The sequence below is a fragment of the Oreochromis niloticus genome, linkage group LG7 (genome assembly GCF_001858045.2).
Source record: "Oreochromis niloticus isolate F11D_XX linkage group LG7, O_niloticus_UMD_NMBU, whole genome shotgun sequence".
NCBI classification, from domain to species: domain Eukaryota; kingdom Metazoa; phylum Chordata; class Actinopteri; order Cichliformes; family Cichlidae; genus Oreochromis; species Oreochromis niloticus.
Window position 1 is genome coordinate 25,168,007 of NC_031972.2, and position 22,803 is coordinate 25,190,809.

The 22,803-nt window shown below is 39.2% G+C and overlaps 1 protein-coding gene across 11 annotated transcripts in view; it reads left to right on the forward strand.

Moving 5' to 3' along the window:
• The first annotated feature begins 549 nt into the window (after positions 1-549).
• Positions 550-22,803, forward strand: part of exd3 (exonuclease 3'-5' domain containing 3) — a 45,450-nt gene continuing 23,196 nt past the window's right edge. For 2 of the 11 annotated variants that reach the window (XR_003221160.1, XM_025909345.1), the window contains exons 1-19: positions 1,793-2,128; positions 4,111-4,170; positions 8,429-8,493; positions 9,206-9,367; positions 9,641-9,826; positions 9,931-9,984; positions 10,112-10,251; positions 10,354-10,460; positions 10,549-10,622; positions 12,396-12,434; positions 12,530-12,696; positions 13,073-13,223; positions 13,395-13,593; positions 13,691-13,800; positions 13,912-14,095; positions 14,261-14,433; positions 15,631-15,849; positions 16,466-16,519; positions 16,630-16,761. Coding sequence is in view for 10 of the 11 variants with exons in the window: in XM_025909345.1 (XP_025765130.1) it covers positions 4,143-4,170; positions 8,429-8,493; positions 9,206-9,367; positions 9,641-9,826; positions 9,931-9,984; positions 10,112-10,251; positions 10,354-10,460; positions 10,549-10,622; positions 12,396-12,434; positions 12,530-12,696; positions 13,073-13,223; positions 13,395-13,593; positions 13,691-13,800; positions 13,912-14,095; positions 14,261-14,433; positions 15,631-15,849; positions 16,466-16,519; positions 16,630-16,761 (2,244 nt within the window). In the remaining variant the exon portion in view is untranslated. Of the gene's footprint in view, positions 591-1,780; positions 2,129-4,110; positions 4,171-8,428; positions 8,494-9,205; positions 9,368-9,640; positions 9,827-9,930; positions 9,985-10,111; positions 10,252-10,353; positions 10,461-10,548; positions 10,623-12,395; positions 12,435-12,529; positions 12,697-13,072; positions 13,224-13,394; positions 13,594-13,690; positions 13,801-13,911; positions 14,096-14,260; positions 14,434-15,630; positions 15,850-16,465; positions 16,520-16,629; positions 16,762-16,841; positions 18,193-22,803 lie in introns of those variants that run through there. The other 9 variants (XM_019361162.2, XM_019361166.2, XM_019361167.2 and 6 more) reach the window with 8 other exon arrangements.

A 22,803-nucleotide genomic window follows, 5' to 3' on the forward strand; every position in this document is an offset into this window, starting at 1 on the left:
GAAAAAAATATTATTCAATATATTGGCTGAGTTTTTGTATTTCTTACGCCCTACCAAAGAAAAAAATGTAAATTTTGAATAGTACATTTAGTACCCTCATTTCTTTACATTTTCCTGGCAAAATTGGAAATAGGTTCAGTCATTTATTGAAATATTTGTAAACATACATAGAAATACAAGTTCATTAGAACTGTATGAATTTAAAGGTTAATATTTGCAAAGACCCCCTGTTCATCTGCTGTAGGTAGATTTTTTTTGTCCTTCACCTGTCTAGTTTCTTCAGATTTGTTAAAGACACCCTGCATACCACGCCAAGATATGCCGTTTTCAGCTAATAGCTCTTTGGTATCATTTTGCAAAAATCCTGTGTTATCTATTTACTACGGATGACCCTGAGAGGCCAAACGGACTGCAACTTAAGAAAACACCAGCAATAAGAAAAACGCAACGGAACAAGAAAAACGACAAGGGAAATAGGAAAAAAGAAAACAGAAATAGGAAAAACGAAAACAGAGGTAGGAAAAAGCACAAGGGAAGTGTTTCTGGGGAGACAATAACCCGACGGACCAGTTGCAGGACCCCAAAACATGGTAGGCGTGTTTTATCATGATTCATATAATACTGATGACGGATTTTTAGGCTAATAGTTAGGCTAACACACTTACCTCTCATCTTTTCTTTCCTCACAAAACCGATAGATCCTCCACTTCTTTTAAGTGTCTCCCAGCGCAATTCTTAGTATATTTTGGTTCCTGCACCTGGTCCGTCGGGTATTGTCTCCCCAGAAACACTTCCCTTGTGCTTTTGGAAATCTGTTTTTTCCTATTTCTGTTTTTGTTTTTCCTATTTCCGTTGTCGTTTTTCCTATTTCTGTTGTGTTTTGTGTGCTTTTGCAGCGTTTTTTTTTTTTATTGCTGATGTTTTCTTAAGTTGCAGTCCGTTTGGCCTCTCAGGGCCACCGTAATTTACTGTAGACCCCCCCCCCCAAAAAAAATGCTAATTAAGATTGATTCTTTCCCAAGTTTGTTATAGATAGATGATCAAATAGAAGGACTGGACTGAAAATGTGTGAAAAAAACAGCTGATGTACAATGTACTAATGCAAGGTAATATTGGTGACCAGTATAACGACAAATATATGACCAAACCTCAATGTTTAAACAATTAAGAAACCCTAAAATCCTCAGTGTATCTCTTTGTCAGTGAAAAGAACAAATCAGCGTCATTGTGTGTAGCATCTTCTGGAGTATTAATGGCAGTGACTGAAAATGTCTGCAATTTCAAGAGTGCGCAGTTACACATTAATATATGTGGAAGGTTAACTGCAAGAGATTGGACAGGATTCATATTGTTATACCTTCTCTACTCCAGTTTGTTGACAGACCACGCTGCTGCGATACAGAAAACATAAAAGTCACTACACAGGTTAGAAAAAGGAAAAATATTACCTACTTATTCTGATTGCCATGTTACGGGCAATTTAAAAATGTAGTAAACAGCAGACTGTTTTGCATAGACATTTGCAAGAATGGATCAAAGCATCAAATTTGTGCAAAAAGAAATGAAAAGAAAAAATGCTTATATTGTGTAACTAAGCCACTTAATGATGTGGAAGATGAACAAAAAGTTTTAATTCTTTTTTTTTGTGTTAAATGTGATCTGAGAAATGTAACAGCAACGTACAAAAACTAATCAACCTAATCATTTTTCATGTTTTGCGTACTGTGACCGGACGGTGGCGGTAGTGTACTTTAAACTGGCAGGACAGACCCCCACAGAAAAGACATAGAGCAAGAATAGTCGTGGTGAAATATTTCTCCCTAGTTTCAGTTTACAGGCAGCATTACCTATGGGACTCGTACCGTTTTAAGTAAGTTCCGTATATATAGAGTCTGCTGTTACATATTCAGGTTTGCAGTTGGAGCTTTGGCATGATTTATCAGTTATGGTGTGTGAATATGTGGCCAAAAAAAAACAAATGCATGTATAGTTTAAAAGGAAGCGCCGCCTAAGACCAACTTGTGGGCGAAATTGGCCCACAAGCGGACCAAACACACTGATTGTAATGCATTAACACGAAGCTACAAGCGAGCTGGCTTACTTGAGGTGTGCTAACTGTATAAAACTGGTGAGTATATTCGTGTCGATAACGTAACGTTATACTGTTGTGAATAAACATTTGTGTCTTGTCGACGCTTTAACAAATAAAGGTTATCTGTGTGGTGAAGAGCAGCGTAACAGCCTGGCTTTGAGATTCTGTAGCTAGCTAGCTTACACTGAGTTTCATCACGTTTGATTTTTATTGACCTTTTTAGATAATAAACCTCTTAGAGGTTAACAATAGCATTCACACAGATACTTACAGAGGGTGTACTTTTTGGACTGGGTCACACAAGATCATGTTTGTTAAAGAGAAAGTGTAGAGGAAGTTGGAGTGCTTTCTGTCACCACGAGGTGGGGATAGAAGATAATTTTAAAAAAAGAAAAAAAAAAAAGACTCCACTGCAGGTGCCGTATCTAGTTTCTCATACTCTGTAGTCTAAAATAGATGCTGCTGCCCCTGACTGTATCAGTGCCAAAGGCCCCTTCTAGAGCCTGCAGATATTTACATTGGAGAAACAACCGGTTTTCAGGCCCACAAAAAACATCCTCAGTATGAAACTCACTGTCACTGCCAAATGGCATCTTGCCCTTTCCCAGGCTGCAATTCCCACAGGTTTCCCTTGTTGTACTGTTGTATTTATTACATTTTGATTTATTTTTTTTTAATTTGAGGACAAATGGATAAAAATGCAGTACTTGTACTGTAGTACTGTACAGTACTGCAGTTCTTTCGCCACTAGTAATATCTTAATGTTTTTCCAAGAAGAAAGGGGGGAATGTACAGTAAAAAAGGGCGAAAAAATAAGAGTTTGTATAACTCTTAACAACCTTGAAAGTCCATATTTGGTCTGACAACCTTTATTATTCAACATAGCCTGAACTTTCTTAGGCAAGCCTCAGGAATAGTTCTCCAGGCTTTTTGAAGGACATTCAAAGCTCTTCTTCTCAGTCCAGATGATCTCACACTGCTTCAGTCATGTTGAGCTTTGGGGAGGCCAGTCCATAACTGATAGTCTTCCACTGTGTGCTTTTCTGTCCAAGCATTAAAACACCACTGGCTGAAATGCAGCCCCAAACCGTGACGGATTTGCCACTGTGTTTTACAGAAGGCTGTAGACCAGGGGTCTCCAACTCCAGGCCTTGAGGGCCGGTGTCCTGCAGGTTTTAGATATCACCTTGGGTCAACACACCTGAATCAAATGATTAGTTCATTACCAGGCCTCTGGAGAACTCCAACACATGTTGAGAAGGTAATTTAGCCATTTAAATCAGCTGTGTTGGATCAAGGACACATCGAAGACCTGCAGGACACCAGCCCTTGAGCCCTGGAGTTGAACACCCCTGCTGTAGACACTCACTGTTGTACTCTGTTCTCACCGCATCCGTACAAACTGACAACTATTTGAACGAAAAATTTCAAATGTGGATTCATCACTCTATAAGATCTATCACCACTGATGTTCAGTCCAGTTCTTGTGTGAACTGGCGTAATTCAGCCTTTCTTCCTTGTTTCCCTCAGTTAAGAATTACTTCTTGACAACCACTCTTCCAGTGAGGCATTTCTTATATGACTTAAGTGAACAACTGAAGGATCAGATGCATCTCTCAGGTCCTGTGTCATGTCTTTGCTAGATTTTTTTTTTTTCTTCATATTTCTTGAGGATGTGACTTTTTTTTTAGGGTCACACTGCACACCATGTTGAGAGATGCCAATTTTTTCTGGCTAGGGAATTTTTCATAGATTCAGCTAAAAAACAAAAAAGTGAACAAATTATGTAATTTTGCAATAAGCTGCCAGTAAAGTGCCTAAAACTTCTGTAGACAGGATTCATAGGTCAAGTTAATAAATGGTTCAACAAACAAACAAAAAAAAGCACACGTTATAGTATTAAAACTTTGCCTAAAGATGGCCGTGTTCACACACATTATCCAAAAAAATATCCGTTTATTGTGACAGTGAGATATTTCAACAATGTGTTTTGTTGTTCTCCATTTCTACACCTACAGAGTGATAGCCGCACCTCATCCTGCAGACAGAAATGAGCCATACTACTCCAGAGGCATCGGGTTTGTACCATAGTTTTCTTACACAGATACCTCCTATTAAGGTTTCTTCCAAACAAAAAAGTCAATTTAGTTAAACTGTAGATTTGGTGGTGGCTATGAAGACTCTAACACACAGCTGATTAACATCAGTGTCATGTACATTTGGAATAGAGGAATGCTTTTTAAAAAACAAGACATCACCAGCATTGCAATAAACTTATTTTTTCAAACATTTTTGTTAATTGAGTTTCATTTGCTCAAGCATAACTTTTTTTCAAAAACCTGATGGTCACAAATAACAGGAAAGCTTCTATCTAATAAGCTTACGCAGAGTTATTGTGTTTTTGTGACAACCCTGTTGTTTAATACATACGGACCAAAGGGCAGAACCAGTCCACCAAAAGGGTCAATTTTTTTGTAATTAAAGTTTTTATTATTTTGAACATTTAAACAAACATAACATAACAACACAAAACAACAAAAACCACACTCGGTGAGGAAAAAAAATTATAAATAATTCAAAAAAAAAATGTAAATAATAAATAAACTGTTGCACACACAAGACCCTTAATTCTTAATTCAGACTGTATCTCACATTGTCATCATGCTGTAGACCTATAAAAACAAAAACTGTCCCATTGTTCTGTTAGTCTCTGTGTTGCTGCTCAGTCTTCCCAGCATTTTCTCACATGCGGCATTTTCAGTCATTTTCTCCTTCCACATTGTCAGGGTTGGAGTCCAAGGCTCTTTCCAAAGTGTTAAAATAAGAGGAACACACGTCACAAGCCCAGTGTTTAACACTCTGAAGCCTGCTTTGTCTAACTGTGGCACCTTGCCTCTGTCCCCCAATAGGCACAGTCTCGGTGATGTAGGTAATTTAAATTTCACCCAGTCCTCCATATATTTTAAAACATTTTCCTATATTGGGGAGACCCCCAAAAGGGTCAAATTTGACCAAATTGGAAAATGTGAAAATTTCAAAGGAGGGCAACATTTTAAGATTTTCACAGCTGCCTTACTAATAAAAATATCGCCCATGTCCTCGTGTAAAACACCAAAGTAAGTTATTGTTTTCCATTAAATAGCTGAAAAGTTCCTTAATTTTCACCCCCACTATGATGTACAGAGTTTTGCAGGATTACATTCCTGAATTGAAAACAGTAAATTTTCTATGAATGAACTTAGATCTTTTTCACTAGACAGAAAATTACTATTGTTTCTTAAACAATAAGCCAAGTGAACTGTACTGATGAGTTTCTTTGATTTACTGCAAATGCATTTCTTTATAACAGTGTTGAAATATATCTTATTTTTCTTATGTTATCTCAGGGTGTGTCATCAATATGAGTTAAATGTCTTTATGCTTAAGTAAAGGAAACTATTTGTGGGTGTTTTTTGTAGGTCATAAGTAACTACTTTCAGTTTGGGCTTTTTGTGGCCCACAAATTAAAAGGGCTTGGACACCCCTGGTGGACGTGGACTGATTGTGTTTAGGTGCATAGCTACTCCTCAAAGACCCAGTCTGAGCCAGTAAAAATCTGTGATCTTATAGTCAGGTTGGCTTTTTATCATCAATCCTATATGTTCAAGTATATTTTCTTCTGAACATTATCACCTCTGGAGAACAAATTTCAATTTTTTAGATAGCACATTTGTTGATTTAATCTAAAAATCAGCAACAGCTTTTTAAGACTTCTGCAGCAATTACTTATCAATCAATTAATCAAATCTTTATTTCAAACGTGTAAGTTAAAAGTGTAAATACACATACAAAACAAATAGACACAAAATAGGTGAAAACAATCATATTCACGTGGAAAAAACTAAATGTTGAACATTTCCTGTTTGAAACAAAGTAGTCTTTAATCTATCTCATCTTGTATTTTTTCCAATTCCTTCTTTAAGTTCCAGAATTAAGCCCTTTGTTGTTGTTTTTGTAAAGGTCTTATACTTGTCTACCCCTTTTAGGCCCTTTAGGCATGTGTCACTCTATATTTGGTGGAATCAGCTTGTAGTGGGTCAATTACGAAGAGGCAGTTAACATATAAACACGGGTTTAATAAGCATCAAATTCTGCAAGTGCTTGTATTCTCCTCCATTCCACCATTCTGTAATAGCACCTGTTGAAAGCCTTTTCCAGCACCTCCAACAAAATTCAAAAGAAGAGAAGTACTTGTCGAAGAATGTTGTGGCATCCTTCCAGTGGAGTTGAGCCACTTGCGCAACCACTGCCAAGTCACACTGAAACTGTTCTGGTGGCTGTAATGACACCAAATGCCCCTTTTAGACACTTGATCTTTGTGTTTCCTTTATTTTGGCAGCTGCTTGGCAACATGCAGTCAGACTTGTCTGTGGATTTAAAACTGTCTAATTTTCACTGATATTGTTTTATCCACATATAAACAGAAATTCTAAAGATGCACTTGGATAAAGTGCATAATTTCTCCTCCAAATTTCAGATTTTCTCACGTTCACAAAAAAGAAAGGAAAAGAGTCACCTTCTAAGGGGTGAATGAGTGCATGTTCTCTGCATGTGTCTCTGTATTTGTATGTGGTGATAGGGTTATTATGTTATAATGAATGGGGAGCCTCTAGCTCTGTCATTCATCCACTAGCCAAGAGTGTAAAGAAGCTACATGCTCAACATTCCTCTCCTCTCTCCCCTTCTCATACAAACAGTGAGACTGAAGTGGGTTGTGGTGTTTGTGTGAGTCCCTGTGCACGTACCCTATGCATGTTCGGCAGCAGGATGAATGAGCGTGGGCAGGGTGCATAACAGAAAAGGAAACTCAGCGGCCTTTCAAATGTTGAGAACCGTTAAGTGGACTTTTGTGATGCTGTTTTTTATGCATGTCATAATCCATTTCATACAAAGCCACCGTGGGTAATAAAAAAGCAGTTTTGTCAAGTAGCTGAATATAATTTAATGTCAAGTAGAATTAAATTAAAAACACTGACAGATGTTAAGAAATGATCTAATACAAATGTAAAGTTTGCGTTTTGTGGATCAAAACATGGCAATACACTGATGTAGTGCAACTAGCATTTTCATGAATAATAAATCCAAATACAGTCAACAGAAAAGTGAGATAAAATTAGGCAATACTATTATAAGAGTATTGCTACAATTTAGTGAATTGCAAATTCACTAATTTAGGGTGAATTTATTAAGAGAAGCTGAAGAATCGAAAGGAAATGTTGATTGATTGGGGGGAGAAAACAAAAACAAGCTCTACTAAAAGGACCGCTGCAGGAAGATGAATGTAAAATTCATCTTCAACAGGGAACATAATAGGCGAAAAGTGTCACACCAGGAGAGATGCAGCAAAGAAAGAGGCCAGCTCAGAGAGAGGAGGGAGAGGTCTTTTGGTCTGCTTTCCCAGGCTATGCATCAGGAAGGCTGTATTTTTTACACCATGACCAGCGCATAGCCTTTTCCTGGGGAAATCCGAGACAAAATCAAGAGAGGCTGGTGCAGGGAGGGAGAGGAGAACAGGAAAAGTAGCCCTGGGAAGGAAGAAGGGTTGCGGCGGTGAGGGCAGATACGGTGGAGGCCACACAGCATGAGTGACAGAGAAAGAAGCTGGAGTTTTGGGGAATGCTCCGTGGAGCACACGCACAGGCAGACACAAATTGTAAAACACACATGCATGCTCACAGCTTCTCTTGTTTCCAAGCTCTCGTACCCACCATGGCATTCCTAAAATGTGCTTCGGGAGTCTTCTCTGGAGTATTTTGGCTGCACATTCAGCTGGAATGCAGAGCTAATGCTCGGTTCCCCTACTGTCCAACCAGCCTCAGCTATTAATCCGATGTTATGGCTGCTCTGCTGTGCCTGTTAAAGAAATAATGTTTGACGTTATGGCTGCTCTGCTATGCCTCTTGTAACAGTATTTTCTAGTGGATCGCATTACTGCCAAGTTAAGAATTATGTGAGACAGAAAATAAGAATTCAAAAGATTGGGCAAACAAATTTAACTTTTCATTTACAAGAATTGGGGAGGGGGTCAACAATATAAATTGCTTTAAATCTGTGCAAAACTTATAGCGCCAACTTGTAGCTTTTTGGGGTTTTTTTCAGAGGATTTGCATCTTTGAACAGGTCAGTTTTCGCAAAAAGAGCTCTTATAATACCCCAAAAAGACAGCCATTGAAATAGTTTTAGTTTAAAATAAGTATAACTCTACCTCCGATTCCTTAACATGTCAAAGGTCAAAGTGAAATCCCACTGTGTGTGTGTGTCATTGTCTCTGTGCCTGTGTGTGCGATATGCCCCCAGGTCTTGACCCTGCCATGCTGAGAGACCAACTCTTCGACCTGTGGAACCGGAAAGATCTGCAGATGGTAAGAGTCACTTTCACAGCGTGTGTCAGGTCCATATATGCAATACTGAGTGTGTGTGTGTTTGTGTTTACAAAGGTAGCAGGATGGAGCTTTTGTGTGTCTGTATGAAGCACTTGCACAGGAAGGAACAAGTGAGAGAGAACCCTGAATCCTTAAATGAAGCTCACCAGTGTGTGTGTGTGTGTGTGTGTGTGTGTGTGTGTGTGTGTTAATGAGGAAACCAGACTGCCTGTCAGTAGGAAGGAATTTGTGTTGCTCTGAATGAACTTGAGATCTGTGTGAGTAGGATATTGAGTGCTTAACATCTGGTTTGCAAATTAAAACAGAGCCTGGATTTGTCACTCATATATTATTTTCTCGTGTAGGTGCTCGTGTTTTTTTTTGTTTTTTTTTTTACTTTTTACACAAAATGTGTCAAAACACTCATATATGCTGAAGGAGTGAAGACATTTTCTAACTCTAACTTGAGTGTAACACTTTGGCCTTAAGGGTACAATTAAAAGCAGTGATTCTCCTTTTTATAATTACGAAAACATTTTTGAAAAATCCACTTTAAAGTCATAGTAATAAAACAGAGTAAGCAAGTGCTCGGAGTTGTCCACGAGGTTTTGATTCGAAATAATCTACCATCACACTTTAATGTTTTATACATTCATTCAACCTTCTCCTCTATTATAGTTTTACCACTCCCTTCTCCTCTGTCCACCCACAGCTACATTTGGCAGCCCTCCAGGGATTTTCAAAGCTGTCTGAGCCTCTGGAGGCCTTACTAACAATCCTGGAGAGTTGTCCGGGCAAACAGAAAGGTCGGAGCCACACCCTTGGCCATCACATACTCATGGAATTCCAGACATGGATTAAGGAACATCCTCAGGTAGATAGGCAAGCAGTTACAAACCTGCTGATGTGGTTAGCAGTCTGACTTTTTCATCCTTTTGTGATTTTGAACTGTACACAAAGACTTGCTGACTTTATAGTTGTGCCATCATTGAGACATTTGAAAATGAATACCTGAGCAATTCATTTTATTAGTGCAGACAAATGAACCTTCTCATAAACACCTCTATAGTAGTGTAGTATTCTTTAGTGTTTTAAAAGGGTATTTTTGATTTCTATTTTGGATTGGGGGTTTGTGTTCTTCATACAGGTCAATCTGAGTTCAGTGTCGGAACAGCAAGCAGTGGCACTCCAACGGCGTGCTCTCAACTTGCTGACAGATACCCAGCCAAACTTTGTAGACAGTCTCATAAACATCTACCAACTCAATTCACTGGATCCAGCCATACTCCGATTGCACATTACTGGGTTGCATGCTCTCAACTGCTACAAAGAGGTGGGTGCATGATTTCATGATATTATTATTGTTATTGCCGAAATATTTAAGACAAAATAAAATAATAGAAAGTGAAATGTACCCCCCCCCCCCCCCCCCCCCAGGCAGCAACGCTCAGTATTAAGCTGAATTTACAGGAAGAGTTAAATATGGAGGAGGTGAGATATCCAGTCTTTGTAGTCCTTGTATTTAATTATTAATTAACCATCAAATGTCTTCTATATAAACTCACTATTAAATCTCTATCCAACTTCCTAAATTTTCATCTCCAATGTTATTCTGCAGATGTGTGTACCGCTAATCGTGCAGGATAAGATGTCGGTGGCCGTGTCCTTTGTCTCAGGCTACAGTCATCTAGAGGAACGATTGGTTAAACTTCTAGACTCTTGGTGTCACCCCAGCTTCTGTGTGGCAGAGCTAAACAGGTATGGTACATGTATGTGAACTTGATACAGGTGTCGACATGCAGAGCCTTAAAAGAAAAAGAAAAAAGTTGTGTAACTGTGTGGGTACGCATGTTTCCACAGTCAGTTCCCTCGCCTCAATCTGACCAAACAACGGATGGAACAGATCCAACCAAAAATGCTCACCAAACACGTCCTGCGACTCATGGAGAAATTCAAGATCGATAAAGGTGGATGACTGGGTGCATGTTTCGTTCATGCATATTGCAGGTGGATGTCTCGGGCAGAAATTGTAGTGACCTTGTCTTTTTGGTGCAGGACTGTGTCCCAATGCACTGCACAAGAGGAGACTAGACTCTCTGCGTTTCCTCATGTACAAGAGGTTTGTGGATGTAAGTGATGGAGCAGACGTTCAGTTTTATTTCAACGTCATTATTTTATTACATGTGTTGTCATCAGCATTCACCTTTAGTTCTTTAGCTAAACTGTTTAGAGTAAAGTAAACCAATGAAAATGGAAGACAGATATCATTTTTTGTTTGTTTTCCAAAAAATGTCTTTCTGACATGTTTGGTTTTTTGCCAGTAAAAAACAAACAAACAAAAAACTTTTCAAGAAACTCGAGGACGCTTTACAAAACATTAAACAAACTCTAAACTCATTAGGAGGGGGATAAATGTAATCAGTGTGTTTAACAAGCTCGTGAGTTTCTCTGCTAACTTACAGTTCAGTGAGCTGTGCTTTAGTTTTTATGTAGTGATATACAGCTATGTGAATTTTCACGAAATTCTATGCAGTCCACTCTTACTACTTTCATAGGAACTTAAAAGGTGATGTAGCAGCCAGGTTCTGCTAATCAAATACAGTTGATTGATTTGACAGTTTGCTGGTCTGGAGTGTTCAGCTGTGTGTTAACACAGTGCCATAATCTTCCCAGCAGTCCATGTCCCAGCAAATTTCACTCCATGGTCAGACTGTGCAATGCTCAGAGAAATTCCAGGACCTAGCTCTCTTAGAATCTATAGCTTCAGTTAGTATGTGAAGAACTGAAGTAGTAGAACTGAAGCGTCTTCCCTCTAAAATGAACGTGACAGCAAGGCTTAGATTCGAAAGTTGCATCTGGACAAACCACAAGTCTTCTGGGACAATGTACTTAGACAAATGGAACCAAAGTGGAGATGCTTGATCATAATGCACGGCTCCATGTTTGGTGAAAACTAAGCAACGCACAAACAGCTCATACCAACTGTCAAGCACAGTAGTGGAGAGATTTGTTTTGCAGCTACAGGACTTCAGTGCCTTGCAGTTACTGAGTCAGCCATGAACTCCTCGGTATAACAAAGTGTTCTAAGTCAAATGTGAGGCCATCTGTCTGACAGCTAAAGCTGGGCTGAAATTACTTCATGCAACAGGTCAATGATCCCAATCACAGCAGCAAATATACAACAACATGGCTGAAAAAGAAAAGATTCAATGTGTTGCAATGGCCCAGTCAAAGTCCAAACCTCAGTCTGCTTGAAATGCTGCGGCAGGACATTAAGAGAGCTGTGCATAAACAACTGCCTGCAAAACTCAATGAGCTAAAGCAATGTTGTAAGGAAGATTGGGCCACATTCCTCCACAATGATGTGAGAGAGTGATAAAGTCATACAGAAAACAATTACTTCAAGTTAATGCTGCTAAAGTTTGTTCTGCAAGCTATAGAATCAATGGGTATACTTAGTCAATAGAACTTATTTTTTCACTTGACTGTGTGTATTATTTTTTGTGAAGTAGCAGTTCAAAGTGCAGTTTAAACAAAAAAGCAGAATGTGGTAAGAGATCTCAGTGTCAAATCTAATTGTGTGACATAAATGCACAAAAGGGGAAATATAAAGTTTACTAAAAGATTTTGAAACCCACGTCTGTGCTTAAGAGAAGAAATGATTTGTCTCAATAAGATAGAGAAGATAATTAAGTCTTACTGTCACTTTAACTGACACTGCTTGCAGAGGATGAAAATCTAGACTGAGGACTAGTAGACAAAACGATCGGATATTATTATTATCGAATTTTCAGTTTAGCAGTACCCTATTGTTTAGCTGGTAAATTCTCCTCACATTGTAGATTTAAAAATTGTAATGAAGAATTATTAAAAATAGCATTTTGTATATTTTTTCTTCATAGAAAGGCATGACTGAAGAGAACTGGATTGATCATGTACAGGTGGGTTTGTATGTGTTTATATGTGACTTGATGAAGCCTAAATCTGTATGGCGCTATGTTTTGTATGCATTAAGTTTATTGCTGTGTATGTATAGTATGTAGTGGCAGATGACCTTGAGCTGCAGATCCACTTGGTGGAGATGTTGGTGAGGTACTCTTGTCTTCGGAAAGCCTCCCAGTGGTCACTGAGATACAACATCCCCAGATATCGACTTCCCTATGGAGTATGGGAAACCCAGCAGAGTCTACCACGTGCTCTACAGTAAGTTGGCCAGAACATGTATAAACATCTTCTGTTACGCAAATTGTGGTATGTACAAGCTGTATTTTTTTATATAAAGGGAAATATGGAGTCTAATTTTTCTTCTCCACATCCTGTTTCTCACATATTACTTAGTGATTTCATGCTGCTTTTGCAACAGCTGCTCAATGCGGTCTTATAAACAAAGCTTTTGTACTCACTCGGTTCTTTTTCACTATTTACATATTTCGCTGATACACTCGACTGATTCATAACACCTAATGCATTGTTTTAGTCTCTTTTTTTCCTCCTATTTGGTTATCAGTTTGCCATTATGGAGCACACAGTCTCTTATGTGCACATTCATAAAAAACACACGTTTCTCACCTCTGCTCAGACAGATATCTCTGAGTGATACTGCAGAAACTGAGTGGGAGTCAGCTCAGTCTCACTGTGAGAAATTCTACCAAGTGCCACTTACCAAAGACAAGGTGCACTTTGTGGACACACCAGAAGCTCTCGAGAGATGTCAAAGCATTGTGCTCAAGGTACAGAGGATTAAACAGCATGATGGGAAAAGTGATCATCTTTTTGAAGAGGATTTGTGTAACTAATTGTCAATGATCTATAGTTGATTAGGATGATTAATGAAAGTCTTTATTTGCAGTCATGTATTATTCAACTTTCTCTCCTGTGTTCTGCTATCTGTCCTTTCTTAGGAAGGCGTTGTAGTCGGAGTCGACATGGAGTGGCAGCCAACATTTGGCTGTATCTCAACTCAGCAAGTGGCCCTGATACAACTTGCAGTTTCTGATCGGGTTTTCCTAGTAGACCTCTGTGCTAGGAGATTCTGTGAGCACCCAGAAACAATTCGTTTCATCAGGAGCTTGTTCTCCCAACAAAGTGTCCTTAAACTAGGTTAGGATGTATTCAGTGTTATATCCAAGTCATTGGCCTTTTTTTTTTCTTCTTACATACTTTGGTCTCCTACATTTCTCCTTTTATTGCAATTCAGGATATGGTATGGCCGGTGATCTTAAGTGTCTGTTGGCCACCTGGCCCCAGTTACAAGAAGACCCACTGAAAATGGAGGGGATGCTTGATCTTCTAAGTATACATAAAAAAGTAATCTTTCCTTTCATTTCCATAACTTAATATAACGCAGTTTCTAAATGAAGTCCTGCACTGTTTAAAATAAATACAGATGCTATTTTATGTCTGTAATTTGTAATGTAGATTCAACATAGTGCACTCAGCCGGACTCATAATGGCCCTAAAGAGGTACTGGTGGGAGAGGACTGTGCAGAAAAGGGCCTCAGTCTGTTGGTACAACAGGTCCTGGGAAGGCCCCTGGACAAGACAGAGCAGATGTCCAACTGGGAGAAGCGGCCTCTACGCATCAGCCAAATTAGATATGCAGGTAAGGTATTGTGCACACACAGACAGACAATGACAGAGAGACAGATGGTCGCTGCTCTCTTCTCTATAGAATATCAGAGATTATTTTGTTATCCCCTGATGAACTGCAAACCAATAAATCCCCCCTTCTTCCCCTCTTTTTCTCTTGCTTCTTAACATCTTTTAGTGGCAGATGCCTACTGTTTGCTGGAAGTGTACTCTGTCGTCTCCCGCAACCCAGCATCTTTTGGGCTGCCTGATGACCTGCGCAGCATATCTTCAAGCCAATCGGAGATGAGCAGAGACAAGAAGCTGAAGGAGAAAAAGGGCAAGCAAACAAAACAGACCCTTGAGAAAGAGGTCAGGGATCAGTTGCCTTTTCCTCTTTTTTTATACATCTTTATATCTATATCTAGATAGGTAGGTAGAAAGGTGTGTTTGTCTGTGTCTGTGTCTGCGTGTGTGAGTTGGTATAGCTAATAAACTATGCATATTCAGCTGTTTGATTTATTGACATCGTTATTAGACATTATTAACAGGAGCAGAACTGGCTGTTGCAGTAACTCTGCAGCATTCAGACCAGTGTGTGTGTGTGTGTGCTTTGTGTGCAATAGTCAACCAAAGACGCTGAACTCATTTCAGACGGGGGAGAACAAAAAGTAGAGAAATAAAAGTCACTACCATGAGTGATAAGATGAGCAATTTTCGAGTTAAACTTCTTATCTTACGTTAAGAAAACATATACTTTACCACCTGAGCCACAACCTTATATAGATTTTTTTTCCCTCATGAGTTGACTTGATGAAACATGTAGTAACTGTGCTTGCTGGTCTAAGAGGTAGAGAAATTTAAAATTTGTTTTATCTTTATAGTTATTTCAAGAGTTCAGTTTTAAATATTTATCCCCCCATTTCACAAAAGTTCATTATTATACTTGACCTGCTTCATTCATATTTTACTTTTATTTGTTTTTGGTAGGTTTCATAACCTAATACTCAACCTGGACTTGTTGGAATTCTACTCTGAATGCAATTAACAATTATCAGTGTTGTTGAGACGAAAACCAAACAAGGGACCTAGTAAACAGTTCCCTTATAGAGGATCTTTGCATCAGAGTGGCATTTTAATACTTGAAGCAAAGAATATGTATTCAGTTAGTCTTTTTGTCTTTTTAATAAGGCAGAATTTCATGCAGAAACATGATTGCAGTCACCAGCAGGATTACTGTAGGTGTTGGCTCCGCTTCATAGACAGCAACCAACCTATTTACATGTAAAGCAGAATCTGTTAATTTACCTATTTGTTCTCCTGTGATAAATTTTCATGTTACATGTAAATGCTAAAACCTCTTACTGAAAACCCAACTTTTGAGCCTTCAGCCTGTAAGGAGGGACAATAAGTAATTGACAAGGACACTTCAGCAGTTCCTAGCAGCTCCAGGGGTGCAGATTTAAAGCTCAACCAGTGCTATGGCCTCCCTGAACTGTGGTGCAAGTGAAAAGAAAATCCCCCTGTGGGGATCGGTTAAGTATCACATTATTGTCTCTGTCCATTTAGGAATGTCAGGGGGCTCAAAGGGTCAGCCCCTCTCGTTCAGATCCAGAGAAAGGCGTCTTGTATGGTGAGAAGCCTTCAGAAGATTCCCCACCGCTACCCCCTCAGCAGTTGCGGGTGGTGTGTGACAACATGCTGCAGGGACTCGGAAGATACCTGCGTTGTTTAGGAGTTGACGTGGTCATGTTGGAGAACACTGATGATCACAGGGTTGCAGCTAAGGTTAGTCCTGCTAGTTTTTCTAAATATTCACATTTTCCACAGAAAAAGCACTTGGGATGTCACAATATCAGATATTTGGTAATCAGTGCCGTTACCATTTAATTTTCACTTTTTCCATACCCCATTTATTCATATCAAAAATAAATTGAGTGAATGACCTCATTCCAAAGAATGTTGCACATACTTACGCTTCTATATTGTGATGTTATTAATGGTACTGATGTCAGCCTTAATGATCCTAAAAATACGAGCTTGACTCGCGTCACAGCAACTTCACTGCTGAAGCCCAGAAAAGGCATGAATTTTATGCAAATGGTATTAGGAAGAACTGATTGCTTTTAACTATTCATAACATTTTCCTGGTCATCAGCTCAAATCCTAAATATCTGCTCAAATTAGAGCAGACCTGTTCCTACACCTGGCCTTGCTTCTACTGGGCCACAAATTACTGTACCGTAGCGTCTTCACAACCTATATTACCATATAAAAACATACCATCATGTTTTCAGAATTTTATGTACCAAAGTACATTTCAACAACTTAAATAAGCATGAGTGTCATTACCGCATACATTTATTGTACTCTTTTGTTCTTGTGTGAATTTGTTGTGTTTCAGTTAGCGCAGGCTGAAGGCCGTGTCATACTTACATGTGGACAACCATTCCAAACTGTAAGTACACATGAACTCAAGAACAAATCTAAAATTTAAGCAATTTTCATGCATTTGTGTGTCTGACTTGTTTCCTGGTACACATAGTTTGTCTATATCTTCCTGTACAGTTGCGTTCCCAGGTGGCGGAGGGTCGCTGTCTCTCCCTAGACTGCTCAGAAAAGGCCAGAGACCAGGCGGTTCGAGTTCTCAAACACTTTAACGTCCAGCCCACTCCCAGCGATATATTCAGCCGTTGTCAGGTATTTCTGTGTATGAAAATATTTGTTTATGCCGTGTGCTACACAGTTGTACATGATTTTCATGATCTTTTTGTGGATAGAGTGAAGATGTCTGCAGGGACGAAAAGTTCACAACAGACAAATGAAGAAAATTATACATGACTTGATGCAGAGTTGGATACAGATAAAATCTGTGTAATTCAACAGTTAGTCCAAAATATTAATATTATTTCTTGGTCATTACTAGTTACATTTAGCTTATACACAACTTTAATCAAGAGAAACACAAGAATGAAAGTTATTATTTTAGTGAGAAATATCATGAGTGGAAGAATTTCTTAATTTTTTTTAAAGCTTCTGCTTTAGTAATGTAGTCGAATTCAAAGGAAAAAAGCTTGTGGTAAAGGTGGTATGTTTAAGACAGAAAGAAAGTGGAAGCATTTTTGAACTCTTTACTGGCACGGCTACAAGGAAATAAAGTGCTGACAGCATGGGAAGATGTTGAGCATTCTTATGTTCCTTATGTTGGAGATGGAAAAGAGACTTGCACTTGTGGTTAAGCTGTGCAAAAAATCACACAGAGTTTGGCTCACCTCTCACCTCTCACCCCACCCCAACACACACACACACACACACACACACACACACACACACACACACACACACAGGAGTCAACAGGGAGAGGCCTTACCTCACTGTATTTTGTGGTTTTCTTTATGACTGATTTTATGATGAAAGATATTAACAAGCTGATTGGTGTAGGGTGTGTGTGGGTGTTGTAGTAGTAGCAGGGAGGCTAAACAAATGTATTTAGCAGTAAATCTAAGGTCATCTTTAGTAAAAGGAGGAGGAGGGTGAAGTCGATCCACGTTACGTCACGTTTATGTTCAAAGTAGCCATTTTAGAGCATCCAGGGTATCTAATTATTATCCCTCCTGAGCCTGACTCCCTCTTTGTGGAGGTATTCTCAGCATGTCCAAATGGGGGCAGACCCTGGGGCAGACCCAGGAGACTCCGAATGGGATTGCATATCCCATCTGGTCTGGGAATTCCTCAGCAGGGGCTGGAAGATGTTGTGAGGAAGTGGGATGTCTGTGTTTCATTGTTTAGCTTGCTGCCACCACAGCCTTGACCAGTGCCACTGCTGGGAGATGGGGGAAGATGTATAAAAGATGCAAAAACTAATGGATAGGGAAAAGGAGAGTCAAACATGCTGTGGCTCACTAAGAAAATTCACCATAACACAATGGATGAGAAGTAGCTTTAAGATGAAGACTTGATTTAAAAACATGGAGAATAGAAAGTAAAGGAATTTAACTGCAGAAGGAATAAAGCTGAATAATTATCTGCTTCCTAACAAACCTGTGTGTATCCATAAGTAATACTAAAGTAGCAGCTCATGTTTATTATTCAGATCCGTATTTTACCATGCTTGTGGAAAATATGTTAAAACAGTTACACTGCATCAATAACAGTCTGATTTATAGTACCTGACCTACAGATATCTCTGTGGGTGGCTGTTTTAGAGCGACTATGTGCCATGCCGGCTGTGTGTGTTCGTGACTGGGAGTGGAATCAGTATAGTTGAAAACTTGGGTGTTCTAGCGTTCTTCTAGGAGGGGGTGATGGGGTGGGGGTGGGGGTCAAATTTGTCAAGACACCATCAGCTGCATTCCTTTTTTTTTCCTTTTTTTTTTTTGACCACCTTGCTGCTACCTCCTGTCCTGATGATATAATGAGGATCACACATACCCAAAAAAGCAGCAACTGACCATTGGCTAAATAGTCATCCATCTACATCCTTTACTTAGTACACACTTCCTACACAGCTTCAAAGAAGTCACTCCAATACATGCCATATAAATGCTGAATAGCATATTTAAATGATTACATTTTTTCCACATAACTAGTTACATCTCTGGCACAGAGCTTTTTTATTAGTTCATTCAATGAAAAGCTCTTTCAACCACTTCCATCTCTCCCACTGCCACTTTTAGAATATGTTTTAAAAGAATAAACTTAAAACAGACTGACCAATGTTATCTTATTAAAATAAATTTTCGGAATTATTATTATTATCTAAAGTAATATTGCTCAAATATAATACAGTCGAACCCCAAACCATTCACAGTTCAGTCTTCACAGATTTTTCCATAGATCAAAATTATTTGCAGGAGCCTGCATCTCTGCCAGTTCACCGCATAGACTCCTGCTGTTCAACTGTTTCACTGCGTATTTGTGTACTTTGTGTGTCTTTGTCTCTCGTTTTTAATCTAATTTGACTTTGAAATGATTTTAAAGTGTTTTTGGATGACAGTTTAAGGTCTATTTGGTGTTTGAACTATTAAAATAGGCACTTATAAAGGGGGTCTCAAGTATTTGCGGTTGTGGCCACTAACCACTGCAAATCCCGGGGGTCAACTATATTCCTTTTCATTGTTTGATTAAATGATATTGAAGATTAATGATACATTTCAGTAAGTTGTTTGTACTAAAGTTTTGTTGACCTCTGTTTAAATTGTAAAATATTGTAGGTGTGTGTGTGTGTGTGTGTGTGTGTGTGTGTGTGTGTGTGTGTGTGTGTGTGGCAGAGAGCAACAGAGAGTTTCACCCTGGGGCTCCACAACAGCCCACCCAGGCAAAGTTAACCTCTTTGTTATCTGATTGTAAAGCTATCAAATTAGCAATGGATGGCTTAGTTTCTCTCCCTTTTTGTCTATGTGTTCCTCCCTCAATCACATACACTACTGCTGAATGTCATGAGGAAAGAGAAGTAAATCACACACACACAACAGGTTAAGCGCAGACTCGTGTAGGCATGCATATGTAAAGTGTAGGGGAAGGGGAAGGGTTAATGTTTGTTTCTGTGTATCAATAGGCCACACAGATTTTAGAGGCATAGGAATTTGACCCCAAGAGAGAATGCACGATAAAGAAGGGCATCATGTTTTTACTTTTCTGCATAGTTGTGCAATTGAAAAAATACTACTTCATGTTTTTAAAAATGTATTTAAAATGTCGTGTATGGTGTTTGAGGGATTCATATGGAAGTGGTTTATCTTCCGTGTGACTGAAAAACCTGGCTTCAGAAACTGAGAGTTTGTTCCTTATTCAGGCAGTATTAATACATATTCTTTGGGTAAACAAGGCAATGCCTTGTATTTATATAAAGACCCATCTGCTGTTGGGAGATTTTAATCCGTCTCTGCTCTGTGGGATATGGCATCAGTCCCTGAAACCTCATACAAAATAAATGATTAAGTGAAATAAAATGAACACTTTATAGAGACCTTTTTTTTGTTAATATGCAATTTCCTTTTACTTTCATCTGCATTCTGTATCACATTTCTAAAGAAATCTACCTGGAATTTAAGTTTGATTTATTTAGCTTACTGTGCTTAATATGAGGTGAATATCTTTCTCCAAAGGCAAGCAAGCACATTTAAACCATTAACACTGAAATGATCTTAATTGCACTGTGAGAGCTCCAAAAAACATAAAATTATTTTCAGCTTTAGTACAGAATGTTAATGTTGTCAAAACCCAACCATCCATTTTCCTCCACTTATCCTATTCAGAATCATTGGGGGGGGGGCTGGAGCCTGTCCCAGCTGTCAAAGGATGAGAGATGTGGTACACCCTGGACAAGTTGCCTGTCTGATGCAGGGCTAAGTTATAAATATACTGGTTTAAATATACATTACAGTAATATATTTTCATAGATATTTAATATAATCAAAATATGGCAATAATTAAAATAACATCGGCAGTAAAGCAAGTTATACAGGTCGGTTTCAATGTTCTGTTTCTTCAAAAATATTTACTGTTATAAAATGTTAACAGATATCACAGAAATGAACTGTCCATAGTCCCTAATTAGAATCTTCAGCAAGGATATTCCTTTGATGGTAAAGCTAGTGGTTGCTCCATTGCAGTTTCCCTACTTAGCTCTATCCAACTCCCACCACTAATTCCTGCTCTATCTATACTTTCTATTCAAACACACACACGCACGCACGCACGCACACACACACACACACACTTCCGCTAGGCCTCCATGAGATGGCCCACACTGGCCTATTACAGATATGTTCAGATAGCAGAGATTAGCTCAGATGTAGATGTGAAACCAGCTACACACACACTCACATATATATTGGGTAATGCAGATTTGAAACCCCAAACCAACAAACACATATTATGACTGCTGCGTGCACACAGTCACCTCAGCACCTTCGAACACAAACAGCAAGACTTGGTCACAGATGCGCTCACACTCAGACTCAGGCGTAGACACTGTTGCAGCTGAAACGCTGGTTCCCACGCACCAGATGACTGGGGAAGTGAAAACAAGAGCAACAGGAACCGCTGCACTGTGAGAGGGAGGGGTGGGAGAAATATGAGGGGGGTTACGGACAGGAAAAGGAGAGGGAGGGAAGGCGATAGAGAAGTGAGAACAGAGGTGATGGTGGTGAGGTAAAAAGATGAGAGACAAAAAAGGGAACTGCAGTGAAAGCAGTTGAGAAATAGCGAATAATATGGTTGTGGAGAGAGGGAGAGGGAGGCTAAAATTACACACTGAAGCTGAAATGTATTTGAGGAAATGTGAGAAAAAGCAAAGTTGTTTGAGTGAGATAAGTGTGTGTTGAATGAGGAATAGCAAGAGGAAGAGAGAGTGAAGGAAAAGGAGGGGTACAGGAGGGAGGACTACACGGCAATAGAAAGACTTGTTGTCTCTGCTTTGATCTACAAAGAGAGCTGCAGGCTGAGAAGCAGGAGGAATGTGAGAGGTTGAGACACGTTTAATGCTAACCTTCACTTGCTGTGTGTGTGTCTGTGTGTGTGCACGCGCACGCACATGTGAGTACAAGTGAAACTGGGTTAATCTCTGCCAGGATGTAAACATGATAGGTGTTAAAATCCAGTAGCAAACAACATAGTTTTTACTGAAATAGATTCCCTTTTTCAAACTTGCATGCAGCTGAAATTTTTAGATGCCCATGGATATGAACAGTATCATACTATGAAACCTGAGTGCCTTCTCGTATTTTTTTTGCAAACCTGCACTGGTTTCTCATGCTTGGCTCTCCTCGTCTGCATCTCTATGCATGTGCCTTCCTCTCTGGTGACAAAACAGGGGTCGTATTTGTGTGTCCTGCTGTTTCCCACTCTCCCTCCCCTTGAGGGACTAGAGATGAGAGGGAGCGACAATGAGAAGGGGCAGGAGGAGACTGTTGGGAGGGGGGCATTCCATAGGCACGCCAAGACATTCCGAGGGAAACCATCCCAAATATTTCCCACTGTGTGTGGCGAGGGCTTCGCATCTCCTGTTACACACAGTTTGAGAAAGTGCTAGAGGTAAACACACAGGGAAAAAGTGTTGTTCACACACAGGACAGACTGCTTTTTGTGACACATACATATAAACAGTAAGTTTTGAGTACATATATATATATACATAATTATAAGAATGATATACCAGATCTCTGTCTGAGCTGCTGTAGGGTAGCCAAATAAGGAAAGGCTATTGTGATTGTTGTGTCGCTTCTAAGCCCCGGTTTATAAGTGAGTGGGCAATGGAGACGTGACCACAGATATTATATAGCTCTCACTGAGATAATGTTGTTGTTGTGGATATGACCTAGTTAGGGAAATGAGAAGCTGACACAATGAGTCATTATTCATGTGCTGTACAGACGTATTTCTGTGGATTTCATCGGAAAGGACTGGAATTTATAAAGAAGTAATTGAAAGAAGTAGATCCTAAGCATTGTTATTAGAGGTAACAAAACCAAAACTAGCTATATAAAACCATACGATCTGATAGAAATAAAAATATTAACAGAAATTATATTGGGAATTAACAAAAGCATATCTAAAGTAAATTTAACATGTAGAGGAAATGTATTTAGTTATAGTCTTTAACAGTTTGGTCCAATTTTTGAACACAGCTTATCCAGGCTTTGGTAAATGTGTTAGACGTGAGACGAAGCTGTCTACATTACTGAGAGTTAATTGCCTCCAGAAAGTGCTGGGTGTGCATTGTAACATCTATTCTGAACT